Source organism: Amblyomma maculatum, chromosome 10, assembly GCF_055883805.1.
Source record: "Amblyomma maculatum isolate TAMU_Amacu chromosome 10, ASM5588380v1, whole genome shotgun sequence".
Classification (NCBI taxonomy): Eukaryota; Metazoa; Arthropoda; class Arachnida; order Ixodida; family Ixodidae; genus Amblyomma; species Amblyomma maculatum.
In genome coordinates, this window is record NC_139353.1 from 85,299,109 (window position 1) to 85,323,415 (window position 24,307).

At 46.4% G+C, this 24,307-nt stretch overlaps 1 protein-coding gene and 1 long non-coding RNA gene across 2 annotated transcripts; one reads left to right on the forward strand and one right to left on the reverse strand.

Moving 5' to 3' along the window:
* Positions 1-350: 350 nt before the first annotated feature.
* On the forward strand, positions 351-11,240 carry LOC146176933 (uncharacterized). The gene is made up of 6 exons (XM_084583042.1): positions 351-551; positions 3,297-3,511; positions 9,170-9,223; positions 9,608-9,661; positions 10,576-10,789; positions 11,028-11,240. Exons 2-6 carry the CDS (start codon positions 3,460-3,462, stop codon positions 11,047-11,049), a joined length of 396 nt encoding a protein of 131 aa, XP_084439168.1. The 5' UTR covers positions 351-551; positions 3,297-3,459; the 3' UTR covers positions 11,050-11,240.
* LOC146176934 (uncharacterized) lies at positions 5,772-11,262 on the reverse strand. The gene is made up of 3 exons (XR_014701586.1): positions 11,194-11,262; positions 6,245-6,381; positions 5,772-6,117 (listed from the first exon to the last, which is right to left on the reverse strand). It is a non-coding gene; the product is annotated as an uncharacterized LOC146176934 (long non-coding RNA).
* Positions 11,263-24,307: the final 13,045 nt, after the last annotated feature.

The window sequence follows — 24,307 nt, forward strand, 5'->3', positions numbered from 1 at the left end:
CAAGCTCTCCGCTTTTTCTTTTCCTCCCTCACTTTTCGCCGCGTTCTATCATTCTCTCCACATCTAGTAACTTGCTGCGCTTTCCTTTTTTTCCTCCTCCTACGCTGCTCCGCAGTCCCCCGTGCTCTCTCCACATAGCTCACGCCGAAACGAGTTATCGCTCTCCGGAAAAAAACTTCGCTCTCCGCTTTTTTTTCTTCACTCTCGCCTTTCCGCCGCATTCTTAAATTCTCTCTCCCGTCTGCTTCCTCTTTTCTCCTCCTCCGCGGTTTGCTCCCGCCGAAACGACTTTTGTTGGTGTAGTGTTACTGCTGCTGGCGCGCGTCCATTTATACCCACGCAAGGTGCTTCGCCGGTGCCTCTGCTGCTTGTGTTGTGAGAGAAGGGAGGACAGCATACAAGATGGGTATAAAGCTCCTCCTCCTTAATCAAAGATTTTAACCCGGTCACATGCGCTGACTGTGCTAAATGCAAGAGAATCTACTGGAAGGAGACGTTCAACGGTGAGGTACAAGAATCCTACCCCCCCGGCGACGTTCTGCTTCTTGGATGTAAGTCTGCATGTGTTACAAGCATATTGCAATACTTTTTGTCTCGATCGTACTATTACTGCCTGCTGATGTAGCTTCTGTGTAAGTTTGCGGCTCTTATATTATTGTTCGGCAAAAGGTGATGGAGGCGTTGAATAGATTTTGATCGGTGTCGGCCCGCCGTCAACGCTGTGTGTACGGTTAAACACAACCACGCATACGCACCAAAGTACTTACCAATAACGGAAACCTAGTAAGCATGCTCAGAGTAATTGCCTCATCCCCCCTAATCCTTCTTGAATAAGGGAATAACGGACAGCGAGTACGCATAATCACAGTAATTGCCGCATTTCCCGCCCTTTTATTGGAGCATTCCTGCGTGTGCGCAGGGCTTGAATAGTGTCTGATAAAAGAACGTGCTCAGTGTACTATGCAACTGCTTGCATGTAATTATTTAACTTGCAGCACTCCGCTGCACTGTGCGTGCGCGGCATATTATAATCGGCGCATATTTTGCAATGTGGAAGTCGCATACAGTTCGACGTGCTGATGGCCGTGGAAACATATTTAGACATTTTTGCTGTCCCGGACGGTGACACGAGCCGCGTGCGTCTTCTCGCAAGCAAACGTTTACGTTGCACGGGCGGCGGAGCTTGCCGAATAGAAGTGCGGCCAGCTAGTTTATCTGCTCATTGTTTATACTCATATTATCTGACGCTGACCACTGAAAACGTAATAGAATGTGTACATACATTCCATATTCCATTGCAGTGCTGTGTAACGTGCCCTTTAGTTAGCAATAAGTTTAGCTCCCATAAATTTCTCTCTCTGCATGCCACATAGGCTAGCACAATTAGCAGACAAATGACAAAAAGGGACCTGCATCTGTTGCGCATTTATTTGTTGCCATTAAAATTTATCCAACCGCGGTCACATTCAGTGTGGTCGTCTGCTACAGCATGTCATCAATATTTAAGGAAGGACAGGCTTTTAGAAAAATAGATATCTTGCAGGATGGACAAACGAGGACAATATGTATGTGGGAAAGCAGGAACAGTATTTAACTGAAAGGGAACAGACATGTCAGAGTAATGAAGCACAGAGCAACATGAAAATACAATGGGTAAGAGGTGCTGAGAGGTATCAGAAAAGGAGTATTGGCACCAGGGGTCACTTTCAGAAGGGGAGAGTTGTTCCTGAAGTCGGACCAGCGCTGCTAGAAATAAACCACTGATGCGGCAGTACAGGGGGACATAAAGCGGAGATCACTGAAAGCTTGAGAAGCACAGAATAAATGCTGATAAGAAGGATGGATATGGAGAATGGGCAAAACCGACGGGCAACGAAGGTATTAACTAAATATTTGTATAGGAAGAGTGCAGACTTGCAGTGGAGGAAGAGAGCTAGAAAACTGACCAGTAAGTGTACAGGATTCCAGAAAAGCATATATTGAGCATATTGAATCAATGGTCAGAAATGTAGGGGGAGAGTAATGTAAACTTAATGGGGAAAAAAGGCAATTGTTGGGATATGTAGAGAGCTTGCACTTGGGCCACAGTGGCTGCCATTCTAGTATGCAGGCAGAGTGTAACACGTCAGGAGGCATGGCGCACACGTATAATCAACTTATTGGTCCCTAGCTGCTTCATCCTGCACAATCGAAGCTGCTGTAGTACTTCAATGCTTCTGGCTTACAACAGTGTGATTCAGTGGGTATGTGTGTAATCTGTGTGCACCAGAAAAGAGCACATGTTTCTAAAAAGTTGGACTATTACTATATTGACACTTACGTATCACTGCATAGACTCTGACGTGGTGCAGTTTTTTTTTTACTTGAGAAAAATTCAAAGCCTATAGATCCATTGCGTGAGCACGCTTGCTGACAGTCAATGCACCATTCTCAAAAGGTAACATATATCGAGGCTCTTCAAGCAGTTAGCTTGAAATTTCAATCTTATTCTGCTTGTACGTGATGGGCTATATAATTTGAACTAACGGAATCACTACACCTATGACTTTTTCAGTGAAGCTAGATTTTCGGTCATGCACATTTGCAGCACTGATTGCAATAACAAAATGTCTCTGATCACCATGCCACTTGTACTGTGGATGCATGTTTTTGCTTTCTCCAGTTTCATATCTGAAATAAAGCAACTTGAGTTCTTCATTACAGTGGTGGCCCATTATTGTAAAGGCACAGATCAGCATGCACCCAGTGCACTTACTAGAAATGTATTGCTGCTGTTAGGTGATTTTGATACTTCGGCATTGTTTCATGCGTTGCTTCATCTCTTTGCAGTCTTGTTGCATTTTTGTTAGCTACTGCAGGAATGAGAAAAAAGGTCCCCTTGAGCAGTGTCTCTCAGGGCCTTTTTTGCAAGTAGTTTGCAAACGCAGCGCAATTCTCCTATAGAAAAACAGATCCTATTGGAATGTCACATCAGTGCATGGGCGATGGCAGGATGTTTTTTTTTTTTCTTATGGAGCCAAACTTGCTCATCCCAGTAGGGGGGGGGGGGTGCATTTGTCCAGACGCTATGCTGGCAGAGGCACTGATGCCATGAGCCAGCACTTCTGCCACCCAGATCAAGATCTTGGATTACTATAGATAGCACATGTAGGTATTTGTGTTGGGGGCAAAAATGTTTGTGGTGATTATTTGATAAAGTAAGTTGGTGAATTTTGCCTTAATGCTTTTATTTGCTCAGACGCTGCATGGATGCTTGAAGATGGTACTTGCTAATCTATACTTTCTGTATTCTGAAGGTGAAACGCAGTAAAAAAAAAAAAAATCTGCTCCTTCTCGGACAAGACTCCCATGGCCTGAAAGCTCGGGTGATGAGCTTATTGAGAGATGGTTGCTAAGGAAACAGCAAGAAAATAGCAAGACCCTGCGAAGAAAGGTCAGAAAGCTGGAGGAGAAGCTGAAATGGTTGAAGATCAAGATAGCCGCCTCCAGGATTTGCTGCACAAGAAATTTGGCAAGTTATAAACACTTTTCTTTTGAAATTTAAGCGAAATGATTTGTTTTTAAGTTTTAAATGCAGTGATGTAAGCGCAGAATTATAAGCATTTGTTTGATATGTGCTGACAGTAATCTGCATTATATATAGCTGGGTGTACGTCTCTGTAACATGCTGTAATAGCCTGTCATTTCCTAACCATTAATTTTAATGTGTTCAATTTTGGACAGGCCAAAATACTATTTGTGCTTGGAGTCTTGTTTCAAACTTTGTTGTCATTTTGCCTGTAGCAAGCAATGTTTTCTAACAAAAATGTCAGAAATCGACAAAAATGTATAGTTACACCGGAAGACACCAGAGACATAGTCGCCGCTGGGCACCATCTGTGTTCACCGACCTTGAGTGTAGCCAGCAACTTTGGTGAATCAGTGATATTAGCTGTGGGAATAAGGTCTCTATTGGCATCATCGCAGTCAGTTATTACTGTACTTGGTTGAAAAAATCCACTGTGCTAAAAAACACCACGACTATACACTCTAAACATAGATCATACCTTATAAGCACAACTCTCTCATAACATAAAGAATGTCGCCCGTTGTTATGAGATTACAGTTGTTTGTTCTGCACCCTTCAAATTGTCCAGATTTGCCTGTGTACAGAAAAAAATTGATTTGTCCCAGAGTATTGGCCCATTTCAGTTTACTATTAGGCACAGATCATGGCACGTCCCCTGCATGTGCGGTTGTGTATGAGTTCCATTTATCTTGCAGTAAGGTGTACGTTGGCCAGATGGGCCGATGTATAAATGTATGTCTGAAGGAGCATTTGGAGGCCATATTGTCCGACACTTACTTGCACGTGGCTGTGCATTGCAGGAAATTCAACGAAGGAAAAAATAAGAATGGTGATAAAGATAGACAAGGCTGCTATCCGCAGTTCTCACAAACTAGCATTCTTTTCCATCATCGAGATAGGCTAATATGAGAACTTAAGAAGGCCTACTGTATCAGGAAAAAAGGTGCTAGATGCATCACCCAGCCTTTGTCTCCCTAGCAGAGTGTGCATTTTTATACCTGGATAAAATTTGAAACATAATCTTTTTTTTTTACTGTCTGGTGGTTCTGCGCAGGTGCATCTGTTTGTTTCTCTGCATATATATCTCATCTGTTTAGTCAAATAACCATAGTTGTGAGTCTGCGCTTGTCCTGTTTTTTAGCGTTTAGACGTCATCATTTTTGGTGCAATGGATTTTTTCAACCATGTCTATATACCAACTCGCCCAACTTTCTACCTTATTACTGTACTTGTATTCACCTTGCAGCTGTTCTAGGCAATATGATTTCTTATTGTAGGCATCGATTTACTTGTGTTCCTGCAGCATATAAACTGTTGTGTCTACATTTTGAAAGTATAATACATGCAGAAATTGTGAGATGAATAAGGGCAGTAACAGCTTTCTATGATACTGATTCACACAGCCTCAAGCCTAAGCCTCTGGTTTGTCCATCCAGCACAAGAGGTGCCGGCGGCACCCAAGGTCACTTTGCACATTTGGAGCGAACACAGATGATGCCAAGCAGTGGCGCTGTCTCTGTTGTCTTATGGCGTAAATGTAGATGTTGATGTCACTAGAGGGGGCCGTGTTGCAAGAGAGAGTATGAATATCTAAATAGTACTAGGTACTGTTGAAGAATGTGTGCTGCATTGAAAATTACGTACTCTTACGGCACGCTTCGAAACTACAACTGTCATTGTGTACTAAAAATGCACTCTTTAGTTGTATTTCATATCTTTTTGTACAGAAATTTGTGACAGTTGTGTGTACGGAATAGGATAGAATGTAGCACTGCTAAGGATGCTGAAGCACAGAACCTTATCTCCGAGGATGTAAGAAGGGAGCCCGAACCACAAAGTATTGAATGTTGAGCGACAGATATGAAGACAGAAAATCAGAATGAAGAGATGGGGCCCCCACCTGATCTTACTTTGTTTAGCTTTTGCCTTTGTCAGACCTTGTCGAGCTGCAAAAACAGAAATTCCCCTTCACTCGATAGGTCTTTTTCTAAAAATAATCCATCACTCTCGTGCCAATCACAGTAATCACACCTTGTTTTTTTTTTAGTTTGGTGTAGGGTAAAATGAAATGGGGTATTTACAGAAGTATAATATGGAAGTGATAGGAGGGACTTCCAAATTGGGGGGGGGGGGGGGGGGGGAGGTGGCATGCGCTCTAGCCTAGGGCCCTTATTTCTGTTAATCCAGCTCCGAGAATGTTGCAAGCTGTGATGGCTGAAATTTGCATGGCCTGCTGATCCACTTTCCAATTTTAAAACATGAAACTGAAACAATTGCAAAAATCGCTGAATTTGTGCAATCAGCACTATTAAAACTAATGCAGGATATGTTGCTGGGCTAGTTAGTGGTTGTCGAGCATTATGGTATTGCAGTGCTGGCAGACAAGGACAAAAGGACGAGATACACTTACACAAATGCGCTGAACTTTCAACATGATTTTGGATGTTTTGATTCGCGCTTTACATTTGACAGAAGGGCATCAACGTGCAAACGCACCTACAAAGTAGATATAATCTCAGTAGCCACATGTTTCTTTTTTCATGAAAAATCTGGAAGAAAAGTTAAAGGCCAGGGCACAAAAACCAACATCGCACAAAAAATGCTAACGGGGCCGAAGCCCGAAGTGAAGGCAGCTTTTGATGCAAAAACTCACAAGTGGCAAGTTAGCCACATTACCAGTTGTCATGTGGTTGTGGCATTTTTGAGAGGTGACCACTTTCCAGTTTAGAATTCTCAGTGGCATCATAGGTTTCCTCCTTTTAAATCAATGACTGTGGCGAAATTTGTCAAATCACACCTTGTCATAGTCAATGCTGCAATTAAAGCATCGTTTTTTTTAGTTTCCTTTATATTTTTACTTTTGTTCCTGGTGCAGTGTATATTTAAACATTTAGTGTTTCCTGCAAGATATTACATGAAATGAAGAGCTAGAGCAGCAATAGTTGAGTGAATCTGAGAAAGTAGGAACCTGGGTGCAAGCAAAAAAATGAAGACATAGTAGATGCTTGGGCATGCTGGTTAGACATCGGTGCAGTGCATTTACGCTAAGTAGTCTGTGTCTCCTCTCGTCCTCGTCGTGAATGCGCTGCACCAATAATAAAAAAAGCATCAAGCTAGGTCTGATGAACTCATTGATGAAGAGAAAGTTTATTCATGCTATCAGTAAACTGCAGCTCACTGGCAAAGAGAAAACAGGAACATGCCCATGTCTACTACTCATGACCTCAAGCTTCTGGCACACACACTGACTTAACTTTGTAGGGCATAGACGTGATCGAGCTTGTCTACAAAGCAAAGGAAGTGACATTTTACAGCAGGTTTCAGTCTGTGTTCTCATTGAAGCAATACTGCATAAGAATAAAAGCAAGTAACAAGCACATTGCCCTAGACAATGCAGTTGAATGCTAGGATTTGTTCCACAGCATAATGCTGTGGTGCTGTAAATGTGGCTCATAAATTACTTCAAGGACATTGCCTGCTCAGCTGAAGTGATGGCCATGCATAGATGGTCTGTGGTCTGGCTTCCTAACTAAGCAGACTGCAGGTGCAAGTGAAACCATCATGTACCATTTTGATTTCAACTGTGTGTACACAATGCTTTCAACCAATTTTTATTCAGCTGTCAAAATGACTCCTCTTCAGAGTATCAATGAAAATAGACGAATGCTCCTTTTGTTGCATCCAGCGTGCATGCACTTCACACTTTTAGTGTTGCTTCTGACATCCAGATATGAGCTTTGTGCCATAATTGCTGTATAGTAGCTGCAAACCTGACAAAGACAGCTTGTGAGATCACTGGGCTGTGCCAACTTTGCTGTAAAATTGATGCTGATAAGAAGTCCATATCATCATTCTTTGTCAATCTGCTATCACTTTCCGTAGACAGTGCCAAACTTTGAAGCATTAAAACAGTTTTGCTGAGCAGAACGTTCTATCACTAATAGGTCTTCAGTGTGGGACTTGCAGTGTATGACTTCCTTCAGTGCTTCTGCTATACAAGCTTTCCAAGCAACTTGAGCTACGATTTCAAAAAGGTTATTTTGCCCTTACCTGATTATATTTGCTTAACTCCTACATTATTCCCTGCAGCCCCCAAGTGAGATATGCAAGGTTTTATAAGAACTTCAGAAAACACCTATTAAATTGTTTCTTGCACGGTATGCCTCACAAACTTCTTTTTTTTTGCATTTTAAAGCCTATAAAATATGAAAGAAAAGGTCACTTGATTGGGCGCTTGAGCTTTGCTATTATGCAGCTGTCGAGAATATGTAATGAGTCGGCAAGGTTAGCAGCAGTACGACTGTAGGCATGGTGACGCAACAGTGTTGTATATATTTGGATCTCTAGCCTGTGTCATGTGAAGGTGCAAATGCATGCCGCAATGACTGACCATTGCTGACTACAAAAAAAGAGCATTTTCATTCTCCTTCGAAATGCTCGGTCAGGAACATTCATTGTGCCATTGTGCAGTAAAAAGCAGGAATCGCAGTCAGTCACTGCATGCTTGAGAGCAGCACAGGAGCTTGGCATAAGCATCTGGTCACATGGCTTTTGTTTCTCATATTCTGTGAATTTTAGAATGCAAGAAAGTACTGCATGAGAAATATAATATAGGAAACAATTTAATGATAGGTTTTCACTGGCACTATACAAGTTTGCATATTCCACTCTGGCTCTGCAGCAAATATTTACAACTTTCAGTAATTAAGCTTACATAATAAGTCAGTTAATGGGGAATTAAAAATTACCCTGAGTTACAGTAGTCTATGTCAACATGAAACATCCAGTACAGTTGTCTCTGAAGTGCCTTTTGATTTTAAATCTTGGCTGTAGTTGTGCATGTTATGCATATCCACTGCTCAACGATTACTATAGTTTACCATATTGCCACTGTGCATCTGCATGGCTTTTAAAACTATTAGTGAGCATTAAGGCTGACAACAGTATAAGAGGTAAGTTGGAAAAAAAAAAGATAAGTTGGAATCTGGTGGAAGTATTCCAGATGGCCTATTCCAGTGTTTCTCAAATGGGGGTCTGCAAAAATATTTTGAGGGTCTGCAAACACACATCTCCCCCCCAAAAAGAAAGTTTATGCAATAGATCTGTGTTCTGGCCTGGCAAGACAGCTTTGCAGGGTTAAAAGCATGGAGGTTCAAAGCCAACTAGTTTCTCAAAGGCAAAGACACAGGAGAGGAGTATGGAAATTGAGAGTCTGCATACGAGAGAGGGATTTTTGTTGATGCAGGCATCGGTTAAACTCGAGCTCTTGCTGCACTGCTGGATGGGCTGCAGGCAAAACATTTGGGGTGGGAGAGTGAGCAGCGCAGTGTTGGAAGGAATTCAGTCTTTTCCAGCAGCATACATACTGACATGCTGCAGCTCTTTAGGAAACAGTGCGAACAATGCACTGAAAATATGCAAACAAAAGAGTAGTAAGGATGGCTTTTCTTTATGGCTGTAGAAATCAAATAGCTAACCTTATCCATATCAAAAGGATTGTCTTTTTTTGTTCATCTTTCATGTGTACTGTGGCCCATCTATAAATAAACGTGTGAATTCAGATTTCAGTTTGTTGTTTCACTGCTTTTCCTTTCCTTGTAGGTGTTGAATGCACCTGGGGACAAGGTACCTGTACTGGCAACAGCAAACTACCAGGTAGGGGAATCGCATATGCTTTCAACTCCTATGCTTGCACAACTACCTAACAAAGTCATAACACCCAGATTAACTTATAACTCTTTTTAATGTGCACTGCTTCACTTTGTTTCGTGTTTCTTGCTATGCCATCCCACTTAAAAACTGGAAAGGATTGGCCAAGAAATCTATGTGTTCATTCATTCATGTGTTTACTATTGCTTGCACATCAGAGTTGTAAGGGTGGCTTTTCTTCGTGGCTGTAGACAACACATAGCTAACATCAAAACCAAGAGCAATATCTTTTTTTGTTCATTTTACCTTTCTACTGTGGCCCATCTATAAACATGTGTGACTTCGGATTTCAGTTTGGTACGTGTTTCACTGATTTTCCTCTCCTTGTAGGTTTCAAATGTGCCTGGGGACCAGGTACCTGTACTGGCAACAGTAAACGACCAGGTAGGGGAATTGCATATGTTTACCACTCTTATACTTGTCCAACTGTGCAGACAGAAATACGTAAGGAGGAGACCATAAGACCCAGAAAAACACCTTTTAACATTTGTTTTGTGTTTCTTGCTATGCCATCTCACTTAAAAACTGGGAAAGAAAGGTCAAGAAGTCTATGTATTCATTCATGTTTTTACTGTTGCTTATTACCATGTGCTTGGGTACACATAGAAATAATTACTCATTTCACCACATTTACTATATAACCTATATTAAATCACTACTTGGCTAGTGATCGAACTGTAGGGACATAAGCGGCTCATTGTATGGCGCATACAAGGTGAGCCTACTGCCGCTCGTAACAAGGAAAGCATAGAGGATTATTTATTTTGTTTATTAATATCGAAAATAACGAGTCATTTGATACTACAAATGTACCAGTTTGTGTTTTCTACGGTCTGCGATTTCTTCCAAAATCTTTGTGGTTTTTACTGAACTGTTCAAAGCCAATTTTCTTTAAAGGTGCTATCATGTAACACCTCTGAATTTTCTAGTCTAATGAAAAGTTAAATTATGTTTTCACACTGAAATTTTTTGCAGACAATCTGTGAACAAAGGTTTTTATCAGGCACCAAAAAGTGCCAGTAGAGTGATTTTTTTAACCGAAGATTCATCTGTTTTACATCTTTTTTCAAAACACATTAAATTGGTGAACAATACAAGGCTTAATCAGATTGTCATAACATGTATAACTTAGAAAAATATTTATAACTGCCTCATGACTGGTAAATATCCTTGCAAGATATATTAAGAGAAGTTGCCTTTCGATTAAGGGTTCTTTAAAGTGCATATTTTATCCTTTATTGTCCATATTTTATTTTTGCATGCATGCGGAGGGTAATGCTTTTCTCTGTTCCATGCAGGTTCACCTTGGCAATTGTGTGTACATTCCTGTAGAGAGATGGCAGTGGCTCCTGACGCTGCCCAAGGATTCTCTGTTTTTCAAAGAACCAGTGAAGGCTGCCTTTGTCTCAGAAACAGGAGTGTGATAGGGGCCCCGTGTCGCCGCTTTCCGAACTCTAGTCCATTCAGCCTCCAAAAAAGCCCTGACCTATCACAAATTGGCAGCTGTAACAAGTGAGTCCTTCAATCGTGATCTAATTATCTTTTTTTTAGTCAAGTTCATGTTGTTTTACATAAACACAGCTCAACATCCTTCACATTTGTGGAGAATTCATATGTTCAATTCCATTTCTTTTATATTGCTGTGAATTGTTTTGGTGTTTCCTAACTGATTTCAATAATTTATTTTTACAATGATATAAAATTGACCATTTCTTCTCTTCGGACTTTTTTCTCATTTGTTGCTTTCCAGATGGATTTGTCGCATATATTAGCAGGAATGCTATTGATCAGCTGCCTCCAAGCAAGTGCATGCAGAAACTAAAGATATATTACAGAAATGCTGAAAGACGAACAGATGAAAAATGCAAGCTTGAAACTTCATATGTCATGTATATTAGAAGCCAAATAAATACTACCGAAAATTTCAGTCATTACCAGCCTTCTCTTATTGTATAATGTAGGACACCTGCTCAAATGTCACCACCTGAAAAGAAATTATATGGTCGTGGATTTCACGTCACCCATCCTGCCCAAATCACCTATAATGCCCGTATTGCCCATAATGCCCGTATTGCCCATATTGCCCATAATGCCCATATCACCCATAATTCCCTTATGCCCATATCACACATATCGCCCATATACCCATATCACACATATCGCCCATATGCCCATATTGCACATATCACCCGTACTCCCCATATGTCCCATATGACACATATCCCCCATATCCAATAATACCGTATGCTCAAAATTCATATGGGAGATTTTCAGTAGGGTAAGCAGGCTTGGGATTTTTTTTAGAACATAATTTATGAAAGGTGTCCGCAAATATTTCTATAAAACATTTGATAGATTGGTATCATACGCGGTATGCGCTGCCCAACTGACGCTTGAGAAAAGTGGCTGAAAGCGGCGTTTTAGTTGCGCGCGATAGATACGGTTATAATGCACTTATTCTGGTTCGGTTTCTGAGCGAATCTCAAGCCCGAGCATGGCTGGATATGTTTGAGTTTCACGCCTTGCAAAAATTCCATGTTCTCACATGCGAGCAGATTACCGAGGTGAAGTACTTAAACGGTACAATTCCATATCAAGTTGAATGTGATACGAGATCGCTTACAACGTTTTAACATGGCAGTAAGTAACGACTGCGTGCGACCAGAAAAATGTGCAGTGTCGCTTATAAACGTGACTCCACCAGTATTATTTGTTGGACAAGAAAACAGTAAGGTGCTTTTGCGTGATACCTTCCTCCAGGCTAGCTTCAAATACGATGAAATGATTATCATAAGCGTTTTCCCACTAGAAATTTAGCATACGACCTGGAACTATATTGTAACTCTTGTTGGCACCACGTAAATCAACGCTCCTCAGACGAAACAACGCTGCACCCGAGCCAGACAGCACCTCAACTCACACTCATCCTACACACCGAGGTCCTCATCAGTAAGATTTGCCCCCTCCCCCCCTTTCAAAAACGAAGTCCTCCGGGCGTGTCAGTGGCCACGAGATTAACACTTCTTCAGGCGGTGACACGTGTCACCTCAGTTTTTGTCGAACCTCGTCCACTTAGCGTAAGACGTGAAATACAGTAGTTCAGTTCGCCGAGCCGCTCTAGAGTCATATATGAGTCAATTTAGAGTGCCAGCATTTTCTGGTATAAGCCGCACTTTGTTTTGGGTTTCCAAAGCCAGACAAGGTCACCGGGGAGGTAGGTAACCGCGCGATGGTGGTCGGCATATAGAGATTTTGATCGGTCTGTTATGTCTAAGTCTTCAGTCGGGCTGTCCACCGCAATTCTTCGGCCAAGCAAAAGAGCTTCCGCTAAGCACGGGTCTTCGTCGGTGGAAAATGGGAGGATTGTATTCATGGTGTATGCCGTAGGAGACAGCAATTCTCTATTGTTCACCCGATTTTTATTTCTTTGTTGGGGACTGTCCTGTTTACTTTTCTACCCCAGTCTCTCTTTTTTTATGCTTTGAGTTTCGTACGTCTGCCTCTCTCCCCGTATTGTTATTTGTCATTTTGTGTGACGGTGGTCTTGCTGCTGTTCTCTTCTTCTCTGGTTCTGGTTTGTGTTTTGTTTCACTTGCAGGTCTGGATGCTACCTTCTGGGGTTTTCCTTTTAATCTTCTTAAACCAGCGTGGACCACCTATCGACATGGACCTCGTTTGCTTGTTTTTTTTTGTGTGTTTTTTTAATACCTTCTATCGCTTTTAAAAAGTGTTTTTTTTTTTTTTATCTCGAGCTGCTGCTCGTTTTTATTTATTTTAAATTGGTTTAAGCCTGGCAAAGCTTTTGCTGGTCCGGGCTCCCCCTCAATTCTTTTTTATGTTTTTTTTTCTTCTCAGTTCGAGGGGACGAATAAAATGGTAAAATGGTGTATGAAGAGGAGCAAGCGTACAGCATGAAGAACGAACTTTATCCTGTGGTCTCATGCCTGGCAGTGTTTAGGAAGTATGAGATGAACTGAAGAACAGAGTCCCAGTTTTTATGGTCCGATGCTTCATACATTGCAACCATATTCGTAAGAGTTCTGTTAGTGCGTTCCGTTAAACCATTTGTCTGAAGGTGGCAAGGTGTCGAAATTCTAAGTCAGGTGCACATACACGAAGAAGTTCTTCAATTGCATCGGCAGTAAACTGGCGGCCCCTGTCACTTATCACAACTGTCGGAGGACCATGTCGCAAGATGACTGAATGCAGAAGAAAAAGAGAAACTTGGAATGTTGTAGCGGCGGGAAGAGCGGCCTTCTCACACTAACGAGTAAGAGTGTCCAGACACAACAATCCAATCCTTCTTAAGACTTTAGAAAATGGCCCAAAAGGTCGACTCCGACTGTGTCAAAAGGAGCCTTGAGCGGCTTCACAGGGTGCAGCATTCCAGGTGCTACACCAGTAGGAATTTTGTGGCTTTGGTACTGAGGACAGCTGGCCACATTGTTCAATCGTGAGGCGCATTCGCGGCCAGTAGAGTCGCTCCTGGGTGCGGTGCAAAAGTCTCGCGGATCCCAGGTGTCCCGAAGCTAGAATGTCGTCCATGACGAGCAAAATAGAAACACGGCGGCTTTCAGGCATTACCAGCAGGGACCAATGCCCGGTTCTGAAGAAGCTTTCTTGTAGCAAGCCAGCATGTAAAAAACTGGCTGTTCGATGTTGATCCTGAGCAGCTTTCAAGAACAGCTCCAGATGCTGGCCGTTGTGTTTGTTGCTCTATTAGGAAGGCGCGAGTATCAGGAAATCATTCAGATAAAGCAGCGATGGTGTGGTGGAAGGTTTCCGAGTCACCATCCGTTGTGCAAGTGGTTACCGGGAGAGGCAGTCCGCATCTGCGTTCCGTCGGCCACTCTTGTATAAAATTGTGTAGTCGTACTCTTGAAAACGAGGTGCCCAGCGAGCCAGGCGACCAGACGGACGACGGAGCTTGCGTAACCAGCAGAGAGAATGATCAATTACTACTGCGAAGGGTGGTTCATACAGGTAGCAGCGAACCTTCTGCACGGTGAAAACAACCATGAGGCATTCGTGCTCGGTGATGGTGTAGTCCCGCTCAGTCTTGTTTAGGGTCCGGCTGGCGTAAGCAATCAGATGGTAGCGGTCGTCACAGCACTGAACGAGGACCGCCCTGATGCCTATACCAAGTGCGTCCGAATGCACTTCCGTTGGAGTTAAGGGTTGAAGTGCCGTAAAATAGGATGCTTCAGTTGTCGGAACGATGAGTCGCATTCCGATGTCCACTGGATTGTAGCGTCTACATGTAGTGGCATGTGAGTGGGTAGGCGACGTCTGCAAAATGAGGGATAAACCGTCGGAAATGCGAGCAAAGCCCCATAATAGTGAGGAGCTTCATCAGATTCCCAAGCTGTTGAAACGTGGCTACGCCAGAATCATCTGAGGATCAGGCCGAACGTCGTCTCCATTGCGAGGTGACCAAGTACCGAAGCCTGTCGTTCACCAAAACGGCACACCTTGGAATTGAGGACACATCCAGCTTAGCGCAAGCAGTCTAGCACGATCGCTAGGCGGTCAATGAGCTCCTCGAAGCTCCGGCCAAATATTGTCATGACTCAAGCCACAGGGAGCCGTGAAGGTACACGTTGACGAGGACCCGAGAATAAGTTCGGCTTCTAGTTCCGATAACAGAGTCCAGCACCAGCGCGCCTCTTGAGCCAACAACCACTTCGTCGTCGTCGGCACCAAGCACGGCAGTCGCGCGGCGCTAGGCACGTGGAATTATCCCCCCCCCCCGTGAAAGAAAAACATCGTCCCGATGACAAAGTGAGAGGAGAAAAAAAATCAGGTGTGAGGTGAAGTGTACAATAACTCAAGGTCTCACTTGCAGTAAGCGCTGTCATGCGCAAAGTACGGCTTTAAGCGCACCACATACACAATTTCAGGCCGTTGACGCCGAACACTGATGGTCACAGTTCCATCTGAAATAACTTCGTAATTAACGCTGTTTAAGCGGCGCAGGTCTTTATAGTGTCCGAAATAACGGTGGAGCAGTTTCTCGCACAAGCCTTTGTGGCGCATGGGGGTCCACACCCACAATTGGTCCCCTGGTTCGTAGCGGACTTCCCTGTGTCGAAGTTATAGTGTCGAGCGTCGGTGGCATGCTGCTCCTTGATGTGCATGCAGGTCAGCTGACGGGCTTGCTCGGCCTGTTCTGAGAAATGGGCGGCATCGGGTTCGACCGCTTCATCCCCGCATGGGAGCATCGCGTCCACCATCATGCGGGCCTCACTGCCATATACGAGACTGAACGGCGTAAACTTCGTGGTTTCCTGCGGCGCCGTATTGTAGACGAAAGTGACATATGGCAGGATTTCGTCCCACATTTTATGTTCAACGTCGTTGTACACTGAGATCATGCCCGCCAACATGTCCGCCAAAGTTTTGTTGAGTCGTTCCGTTAGGTGATTTGTCTGAGGGTGATACGCTGTTGTTTTGTAATGCTCGGTATGGCTGAGAATAAGGTGTCCCGCAGTAGCCGAGCTGTAAATGCCTTTCCTCGGTCAGTAATGATGGTCGACGGTGCACCGTGTCTGAGTACAATGTCGTTCATAAAGAATCGAGCAACGTCGCCGGCAGTACCTCGGGCAAGTGCCTTCGTTTCAGCATAGCGTGGTAAGTAGTCTGTGGAGATTACGATCCACTTGAGTCGGTTCGAGGATAAAGGAAATGGGCAAAAAAGATCCATGCCCACATGCTCTAAGGGTGTGAGGGGTGGTTCGATAGATTGTAACATGCAGAATGGCTTGAGCGTGGGTTTTTTTCGCCGCTGGCATTGTCGACAAGTGTATACGTAAACTCTAACGCTCAGAGAAAGATGTGGCCAGTAATAGTTTTGCCGGGCTCGATTTAGGGTACGTTCAATGCCAAGATGACCTGCAATTGGTTTGTCGTGCAGACCAGGAGGATTTTTTACCTTAGGTCAGCCGGTATGACACTAGCAGGTATGTCTTTGCACTTGAAATAGAATTCTAATAAAGCGCCCCATTGCGGAGGCAATACGACGACGGCCCCCGAGCAAGATGCCGGGGTATTGTAGGGTGCCCACCTTCAAAATGATCAATAATCAGTCACAGCTCGGCGTTGGAACGCTGTTTGGAAACGAGGTCGGACGTAGTGACTGCTCCAAGGAAGCTCTCGCCGTCGGTGGCATCTGACGAAGGAGGGCTGACGGGCGCGCAGGACAGGCTATCAGCATCGATGTGCTTTCGCCTAGACTTATAAATAACATCAAAATCAAACTCCTGCAGGCGCAATGCCCAACGTGCTAAGCGATCACAAGGATCCTTTAAATTTTCAGCCAACACAACGAGTAACGGTCAGTGATGACACGAAACGGTCGGCCATAAAGGTACGGGCGGACCTTGGCAGCGGCCCATATACTACAGCCAAACATTCTTTTTAAGTGGTGGAATAGTTGCACTCAGAACAGGAAAGTGCACAGCTGGCGTAGGCAATTACTTTCTCGACACTGTCTTGGTGCGGAACTAGAACGGCACCAAGGCCGACGTTGCTCACATCAGTGTGTAACTCTGTGTCGGCATCCTCGTCGAAATGTGCCAGGATCGGGGGTGACTGGAGCCGGCGTCGTAGCTCGTCGAAAGCCATCTGCTGCTCGGCGCCCCAGGAAAATGATGCGTCATCTCGAGTTAGGAGTGTCAGAGGGCTGGCAATCTGTGCAAAGTTTCTGATAAAGCGACGATAATAGGAGCACAGCCCCTAAAATCGTCGGACTGCTTTTTTGTGGGCGGGGACGGGAAAGGCAGCAACGGCAGCAAGTTTCTCAGGGTAAGCTCGGATACCATCAGCAGTCACGATGTGGCCAAGAAACTTCAATTCGGTGAACCCCGAAGTGGCACTTTCCAGGCTTGAGAGAAAGGTTGGCAGACCGGACGGCTTCGAGAACAGTTCTCAGGCGGCGCAGGTGTTTCGTGAACGTCGGTGAAAAGATTATCACGTTGTCGAGATAAACAAGGCATGTCTGCCACTCAAGATCTGCGAGCGCAGTATCCATCATCCGCTGGAAGGTGGCAGGTGCACAGCAGAGCCTGAAGGGAAGGACGCGGATTTCATAGAGCACGGCAGTAACGAAGGCAGTTTTTGCACGGTCCCTCTCATCAACTTCGATTTGCCAATAACCACTCCTGAGGTAAATGGAGAAGTACTACGCTCGGCGAAGTCGGTCGACAGAGTCGTCGATCCATGGCGACGGATAGATGTTCTTCATTGTCATACTGTTAAGTTTCTGATAGTCAACGCAGAAACGAAGAGTTCCGTCTTTTTAACGAGGACCACTGGCGAAGACCATGGGCTGCTTGAAGGTTGAATGATGGCATCGGCGAGCATCTCCAGGACTTACTGTTGGATAGCGTCTCTCTCCCAAGGAGACACACGATAGGGCTGCTGTGGATGGGTTGAGTGCCTTCATGCGTGATAATCCGGTGTTTAATCTCCGACGTTTGCTGCACTTTAGACGAAGACGCGAAGCACGCACGAAACTCCAGCAATAGATCCTGGAGTTGCCCCTTTTCAGCGGAGGAAAGGCTAGAATTGATGTCGACAGCGTGTACAGCATCATCCGGCTCGGTGCTAGGCGTAGCTTCCTCAGAAGCAAAACATTCGGCGACTTCTTGCAGATGGTCGACGCAAGCAAAATGACAGTGCCACGGAACAGATGTCGATGTCTATTGGAGAAATTGGTGACAAGCGCCTCCGTCTCGCTGCCACGAAAGGAACAAAGACCTCTTGCCACAGAAACTCCCAAGGCGAGAAAGAGGGTGACATTAGGCTCAACAACCCGGAGGTCGTGATGTGGCTCGTCACATGTAACTCTGGTGAGGATGCTGGCGCGTGGTGGCACTGTGAGGCTATCATGGTGGCACTGTGAGGCTATCTTTTCGGTGGCCAGTTTGGCGGAAAACGTCACCAAGCTGTTCGGGAGATATATAGTGGCACCGTGCTCACGAAGAAAGTTGATGCCAAGAATAACATCACGAGAGCATTCGCGTAGAACAAGAAAAGTCGCGACAAATGTACAGCCTCGAAACGTAACCCAGGCTGTACACATACCCAGTGGTGCAACCATATGTCCGCCTGCCGTACGTATGTCTGGTCCGTTCCATGGCGTCATCACTTTTCTCAGTGTCCTTGTAAGCCGCCGGCTAATAATAGTATAATCGGCTCCCGTATCAACTAAAGCGCTGACCTCCTTTGTGTCGACGACAACAGGGATGTCCAGGGAGACCCGGCCAAGAACAGGGCCTATCAAAGTCGGTTCGGAGTGAAGTGAGCAGTGTGGAGGCGGAAGCTGCACGGCAGTTGGTTGGTCGGCGTCGGGACGATTCAATGTCGACGGCCGGTCGGAGTGAAGCGAGCGGGTGCGGCGGCGGAAGCTGGGCGGCAGTTTTATGGTCTGCGTCGGGGCGATTTAAGCGACACGGCGGTGATAACTGGTTGGCGATGCGGACGATGTCGGGGCGATCTGGTCTGTGCGGCGAAAACTGGACAAGAATTCAGCGTTCGACATCGGGGCGAATCTGACGGTGCGGCAGTGGAAGCTTTGCGGCGAATCGGTGTGCGGCGGCCTCGCCCTCAAAGGTCGCCGGAGCTAGTTTTCTCGATGAGGGCTCGAGGCACCACGGTGTTCAGCGGTATACCGTGGCCCAGAGGGCAAAGAGCGACGAGGCGAAGGAGAGCGCGACTCACGACGAGGAGAATGCGGCAGACCACGCTGGCGGGTGACGTACTCGGCGATGTCCTGAGGCCGCTGACTCGGCCGTGGATGGGGGCTGTCGGGAAAAAATCCTCTAAGGCCCATCTGGCGACAAGGAAACCGCCGATAGAAGTGACCTGCCTCGCCACAGTAGTAGCAGAGAGGGCGGTTATCTGGAGCGCGCCAGAGATCAGTCTTCCGGGGCGCCTGGCGCCGACCTGACCAGAGGGGCAGCGGTTCCGCAGCGTGCACAGCGACCTGAGTTGGCGTGTAAGGCGAAGGGGTAGGTAGCAGGGCTGTGCGGCGAGGAGCTCCAGCTGGCCAGAGAAGCCGCTCCAGGAATAAATGTCCCATGAAGTTGCTGGAGCTCCTCGCGATCCACGGTACGAATGAGGTCGCGAAGGAAGCTCAGATCTGCCTCGGGATTGGAGTTGGTGCGGTCAGTCGGCGGTTGTGTGGAAATAAAATTCAGTGGCCGTGCGTACTGGCCTCATCGCTGCAGTAGCAGTTTCTCTATAATCGCAGCTTCAGCTATAAACGCCGCGACGGTGGTGGGCGGGTTCCTCACGAGGCCGAAAAAAAGCTGGTCTTTAACTCAGTGCATCAGGTGCCGCACCTTCTTGTCCTCACTCATGGACGAGTCGGCGCGATGGAAGAGACGCATGATGTCTTCAATGAACATTGCGACCCCTTCATTCGAACGTGAACTCGAGAGGTCAGGGCATGCTCGGCGTTCTCTCGGCGGGCACTGTTGGCGTACGTACCGAGGAGCTGGCTTTGGAAGGCCGGCCATGTAGAAAATGTGGCCTCACGTTTCTTTAACCATGTCCGAGCACCGTCTTCAAGGCTGTAGTAGACGCTCCGCATTTTCCCAGCGTCGTCCCTGCCCATATGAAGCCTACATGAACCGAAAGTTTGCCTATCTATTCCGGGAGTAAAAAAGAAAATGGGTGTACCGTTGCCTGCTTTGAAGCGAATGACGTTGGGTCACCTGTATTCTATGCACAATAATCGTGAACACGTCTACACCGATGGCTCAGTTGCTTCACCAAGCTCCGCGGGGTCCGTAGTGATACCGTCGAGGTCCATCGTGCTGAGGATCAAGACGACGTACCCCACCTCTTCAACTGGTGCGGAACTGGCTGCCTTACGTGCAGCTATTGAATACATCGGCCAGGAACTTCCAGGTGTCTGGTCCATTTTTACAGGCTCGAAAGCAGCGCTTCAAGGCGTTCAAGCTGCGCTATGTCGTGGATCACATGAACAACTAACTGCAGAGATCCGCGTGCTATACCACGACGCTACATCAAAAGGTCATGATATAATTTTCCAGTGGCTACCTGGACATTGCGATATTGAGGGAAACCACCAAGCACACCAAGTTGCCCGTTCTGCACACAACGACGGAACTACAGTAAACATTCCTATATCTAGAGCTGACGCAGCTTGTCGACTTCGTTCCTTAGCGGTGGGGCTATCGCTTTCAGCCTGGAACAAAGGAGAATTTTCCAATCGACGCCTCATGGAACTAGACCCTGGGCTGCGCCTTCGTGTTCCCCCTAACAAAGGGCGGCGCGAAACAACACTGACGTCCCGTATGTGGCTAGGTGTTGCATTCACCAAAAATACCCTTATGTGATGAGAATTGCGGATAGCCCTAACTGTGAAAGATGCGGCTGCGAAGAGACCACACAGCATCTCCTTTGAAAGCGCCCTGCTTTTTCAAGCGAAAGATATGCGCTGCGTTCGGCTCTGGACCATCTTGACAGCCGTCCTTTCACAGAGGAGAAAATCCTCGGCCCATTGCCACAAAAGGCGTCTAACGGCAAAGCCTTCAAAGCACTTATGTGTTTTATGAGAGACACAAACTTGATTGAGAAACTATGACTGTGCTCCTCGCCGCCTTACCTCTCGTATCATTCTCTTCTATATTTCTCCTTTAAACTCCTCATTCCCCTTCCCCAGTGCAGGGTAGCAAACCGGAAGCTTTCCTGGTTAACCTCTCTGCCTTCTCTCTCTTTCGCTCTCTCTCTCGTCCCTGCCATTAAACGTCGCGACCCTTTCGTAGTGAGCTAGCCAGTCCTCGACGTCTTCGAACTGCTTACCGTGAAATGGCTTAGCGGTACGTGAGGTCTGAAGAAAGAGACAGGACGAAGGGGTATGGGGGCAGTAGTGGTACGGACGGGTGGTCTAGTTGCCATAATTAGGGTCTCTTCGTCAAGAGGGAAAGCCTCGCGGGGCAAGCCTCGGAACCGCAGGCTTGCCCCACGAGGCCATGAACAGGAGTGGTCACGAGAGGCGGCCGCGTCGGTTCGTCCGCAGGAGAAGCGATCATCGATGGCATCTCCACCAGTCTCACGACTCTAGCCACAGGGAGCCGTGAAGGTACACGTTGACGAGGACCCGAGAATAACGTCGGCATCTAGTTCCCATAACAGAGTCCAGCACCAGCGCGCCTCTCGAGCCAACATCCACTTCGTCGTCGTCGGCACCAAGCATAGCAGTCGGGCGCTACGCACGGGGAAATATCACTGCATCGTCCAGAGAGCACATACAGACTTCCGATTTATGTCCTCGAAACATAGAATCCATGAGTCTATCAAATGTTGCGGGCGCAATGCCCAAGCCGAAAACCATAATAATAAACTCTAACAGTTCATCGAGAGTGAGGAATGCGGCCTTCCCTCTACCTGCTGGGTGCATTGGGATCTGCCAGTACCCTGGGCGCAGGTTTATGGATGAAAAGTTTGACGCAGAATACAAGCATTCAATAGCGTCATCAATGCGGGCCATCTTTCTATCGCACAAGAACTACTGGAGCTGCCGCCCAGGGACTGTACCACTCTCAAACGACACCATGTTTCAACATTTCGCGTACTTGCTAATTAAGGACCTTCCGCTAAGGCAGCACCACACGGTACGCTTTTCGGGGAATTGGTTGTGCATATCCGGCGTCAATGAGCTGACTGGTGCGTGACCCGGTTAAGGAGATTGAATTGGTGGTCTTCGGGAAGTCAAAACACATGAATACTTCAACAGCAGATGTTCAAAAGCATCACGCTCTGTCTTAATAAGAGGATTGCTTATTATACCAGGCAGTTGATAACTCACTGGGGATGCTGCGGCATACCGCTCTAGTACATCCATAATCAAGGCCACTGGAATAGGCACGTCTTAGCTATATGAGACAAGATTCATTCCAGCTACTAAAAGAACTGTCTGCGTGGAGCAATCATTGGTCCACAATCGCTTGCAGCCCTGGGTTACCAAAACCAATAAATGAGGGATCAGAATAAATGCGTTCGTACAGTTCGAATAATTAGGCGTCACGGTCGCGTCAAAAACTTCGGTCATACGGCGAGATTACGAAACCGGAACGCATTGCACAGAAATCGGGTGCATAACGCTACCGTCGCATATGCAGAGGACGTCATACAAACAAGGGGTTCCTTAAAGAATGCCGGCTGAAGGCAGCCTTCAACTCTTACCTCACCCCTGCATCAGTCTACGGTTGCGCCACACATGTGCAGAAAATTAATACCAACAATTGTATCATGCGCGGAGTGGCACAATAGACGACTTCCGCCGAAACCACGGTTTCTCAACGACACGCCTTGGTACAACACACCCCAACAGGACACAACAAATCACCACTAACGCTATAAAAATTTGCATTTCCGTCCCACGAAAACATTAGTTTGGGTCTCATCAGCTTTTTAAACGACAAGCTCATATTCTAAACAGTTGCATCTGTGTCCACTACCACTATTTTGAAAATACTGTCAACAGACAAACAGATTTTATTTTTGAGCATAGTCATGGAAGAAGGTATTTCTGCGAGCAGCGATCGTCCTGCGGCGGCCTCACCTACACCGGCTGCGGCGGCTAGTTTACCAGAGGTCGGAATTGGGAGTGAAGGCGCGGTGACTGAGAGCGGCGTGCACGTAATGCAGACTCCGGCCGGAAGCCAGAGAGCGGTTGCGTACGCCATCGGGCTGAAACTGGCCGTGTGAAAGAGGCGACCAGTAATGAGGGGAGTTGACTTGGTGGTGACCGCTGGTCATGCCTGGGTGCGTGGGGCTGTCATAAAGCGATTGCGAACGACGACGTTATTGTCTTGAGATATGGCCCGGGATGCCGCATCAATAACAGACAGGAGCAGGGTGACGAAAGGTTTGGTCCTCGTGTAACCAAGGTGGGTGCCTGGGTCTTCGTGAGCAGATGCCGTTACGCTGATCGGAATGGCTCGGAAGTGTTGGCGCGACCATTCGTTGGAAGAGTGTGGATGTGCTGTTTGAACAGAAGAGTATTCAGGCCGCGATTGCAGCATGTAGGCGGGTTCGTACAGAGATAACTAGCGGTAACACCCTGGTGAGGTAAGGCGACCTGGGAATCGAGCTTAAGGAGTTCGTTAGGAAATATTTGCCATGAGCCGAAGTTATGTCCGCAGAGATATTTTCGTCAATGCTGGCGAGGGTTGTCACATTGGCCAGCATTCCAAACTTAGGTGTTAATAGGTGGGCCTTGAGTGATTTTAAAGCATTGATGTGACGGATGACAGCGAAGACAGTCTAACTACCACATTTGGCGATGACAAAATTCTTAACCCCTCTTCATGCCCTTCAAGCGACGTCCTACTTCAAGCGATGTCATCCGACCTTCAAGAGCAGAGGACCTCTTCAATATAGGCATTATAGGTCTCGCTGGGTAGCTGGGCTCGGCCCAATTCTTGCGCGCTGATGAGTTCTCCGAAACACTCTTTCAGTTCAGTGAAAAGCGCTCCCATGTCGTCAGCGTGTCCTCGTTATTTTGAAACCAGTTAAGGGCCGTGCCACCTAGGAAAAACACAACGTTGTCAACTTGAATGGCGGAGTCTCAAGGTTGTAGCGGCTCACCCATTGGTAGTGGTAGAGCCAATCCTCAACGTCCTCTTCCGCTGAGCTAGCGGAAGGGCGGGGCTCTGGGTATAGTGAATAAAGGCCGGAAGCCGGTGGTGAGAAGTACTGAGATGGACTTAGTCGGCGGCGCAATGTTAACGAAAAGAGGCGGAAGGCCTGCAAGGTGGCGGCTACAAAGAAGCTGCGGAGGCGCCTGAATGGTGGAGCGTTACCAAGGAATCGAAACTGCACTCTTTACCAAAAGTAACACTCTTGTTGGCACCATGTAAATCAATGTCACTAAGACGAAACAAGAGTGCATCCGAGCCAGACGGCACCTCAACGCACAAACACCTATTCGTCCTGCTAAATTCCTCTTCCTCTTCGTCAATGCAGTCTGTAACAATATATATTAGCAAAGCGCTC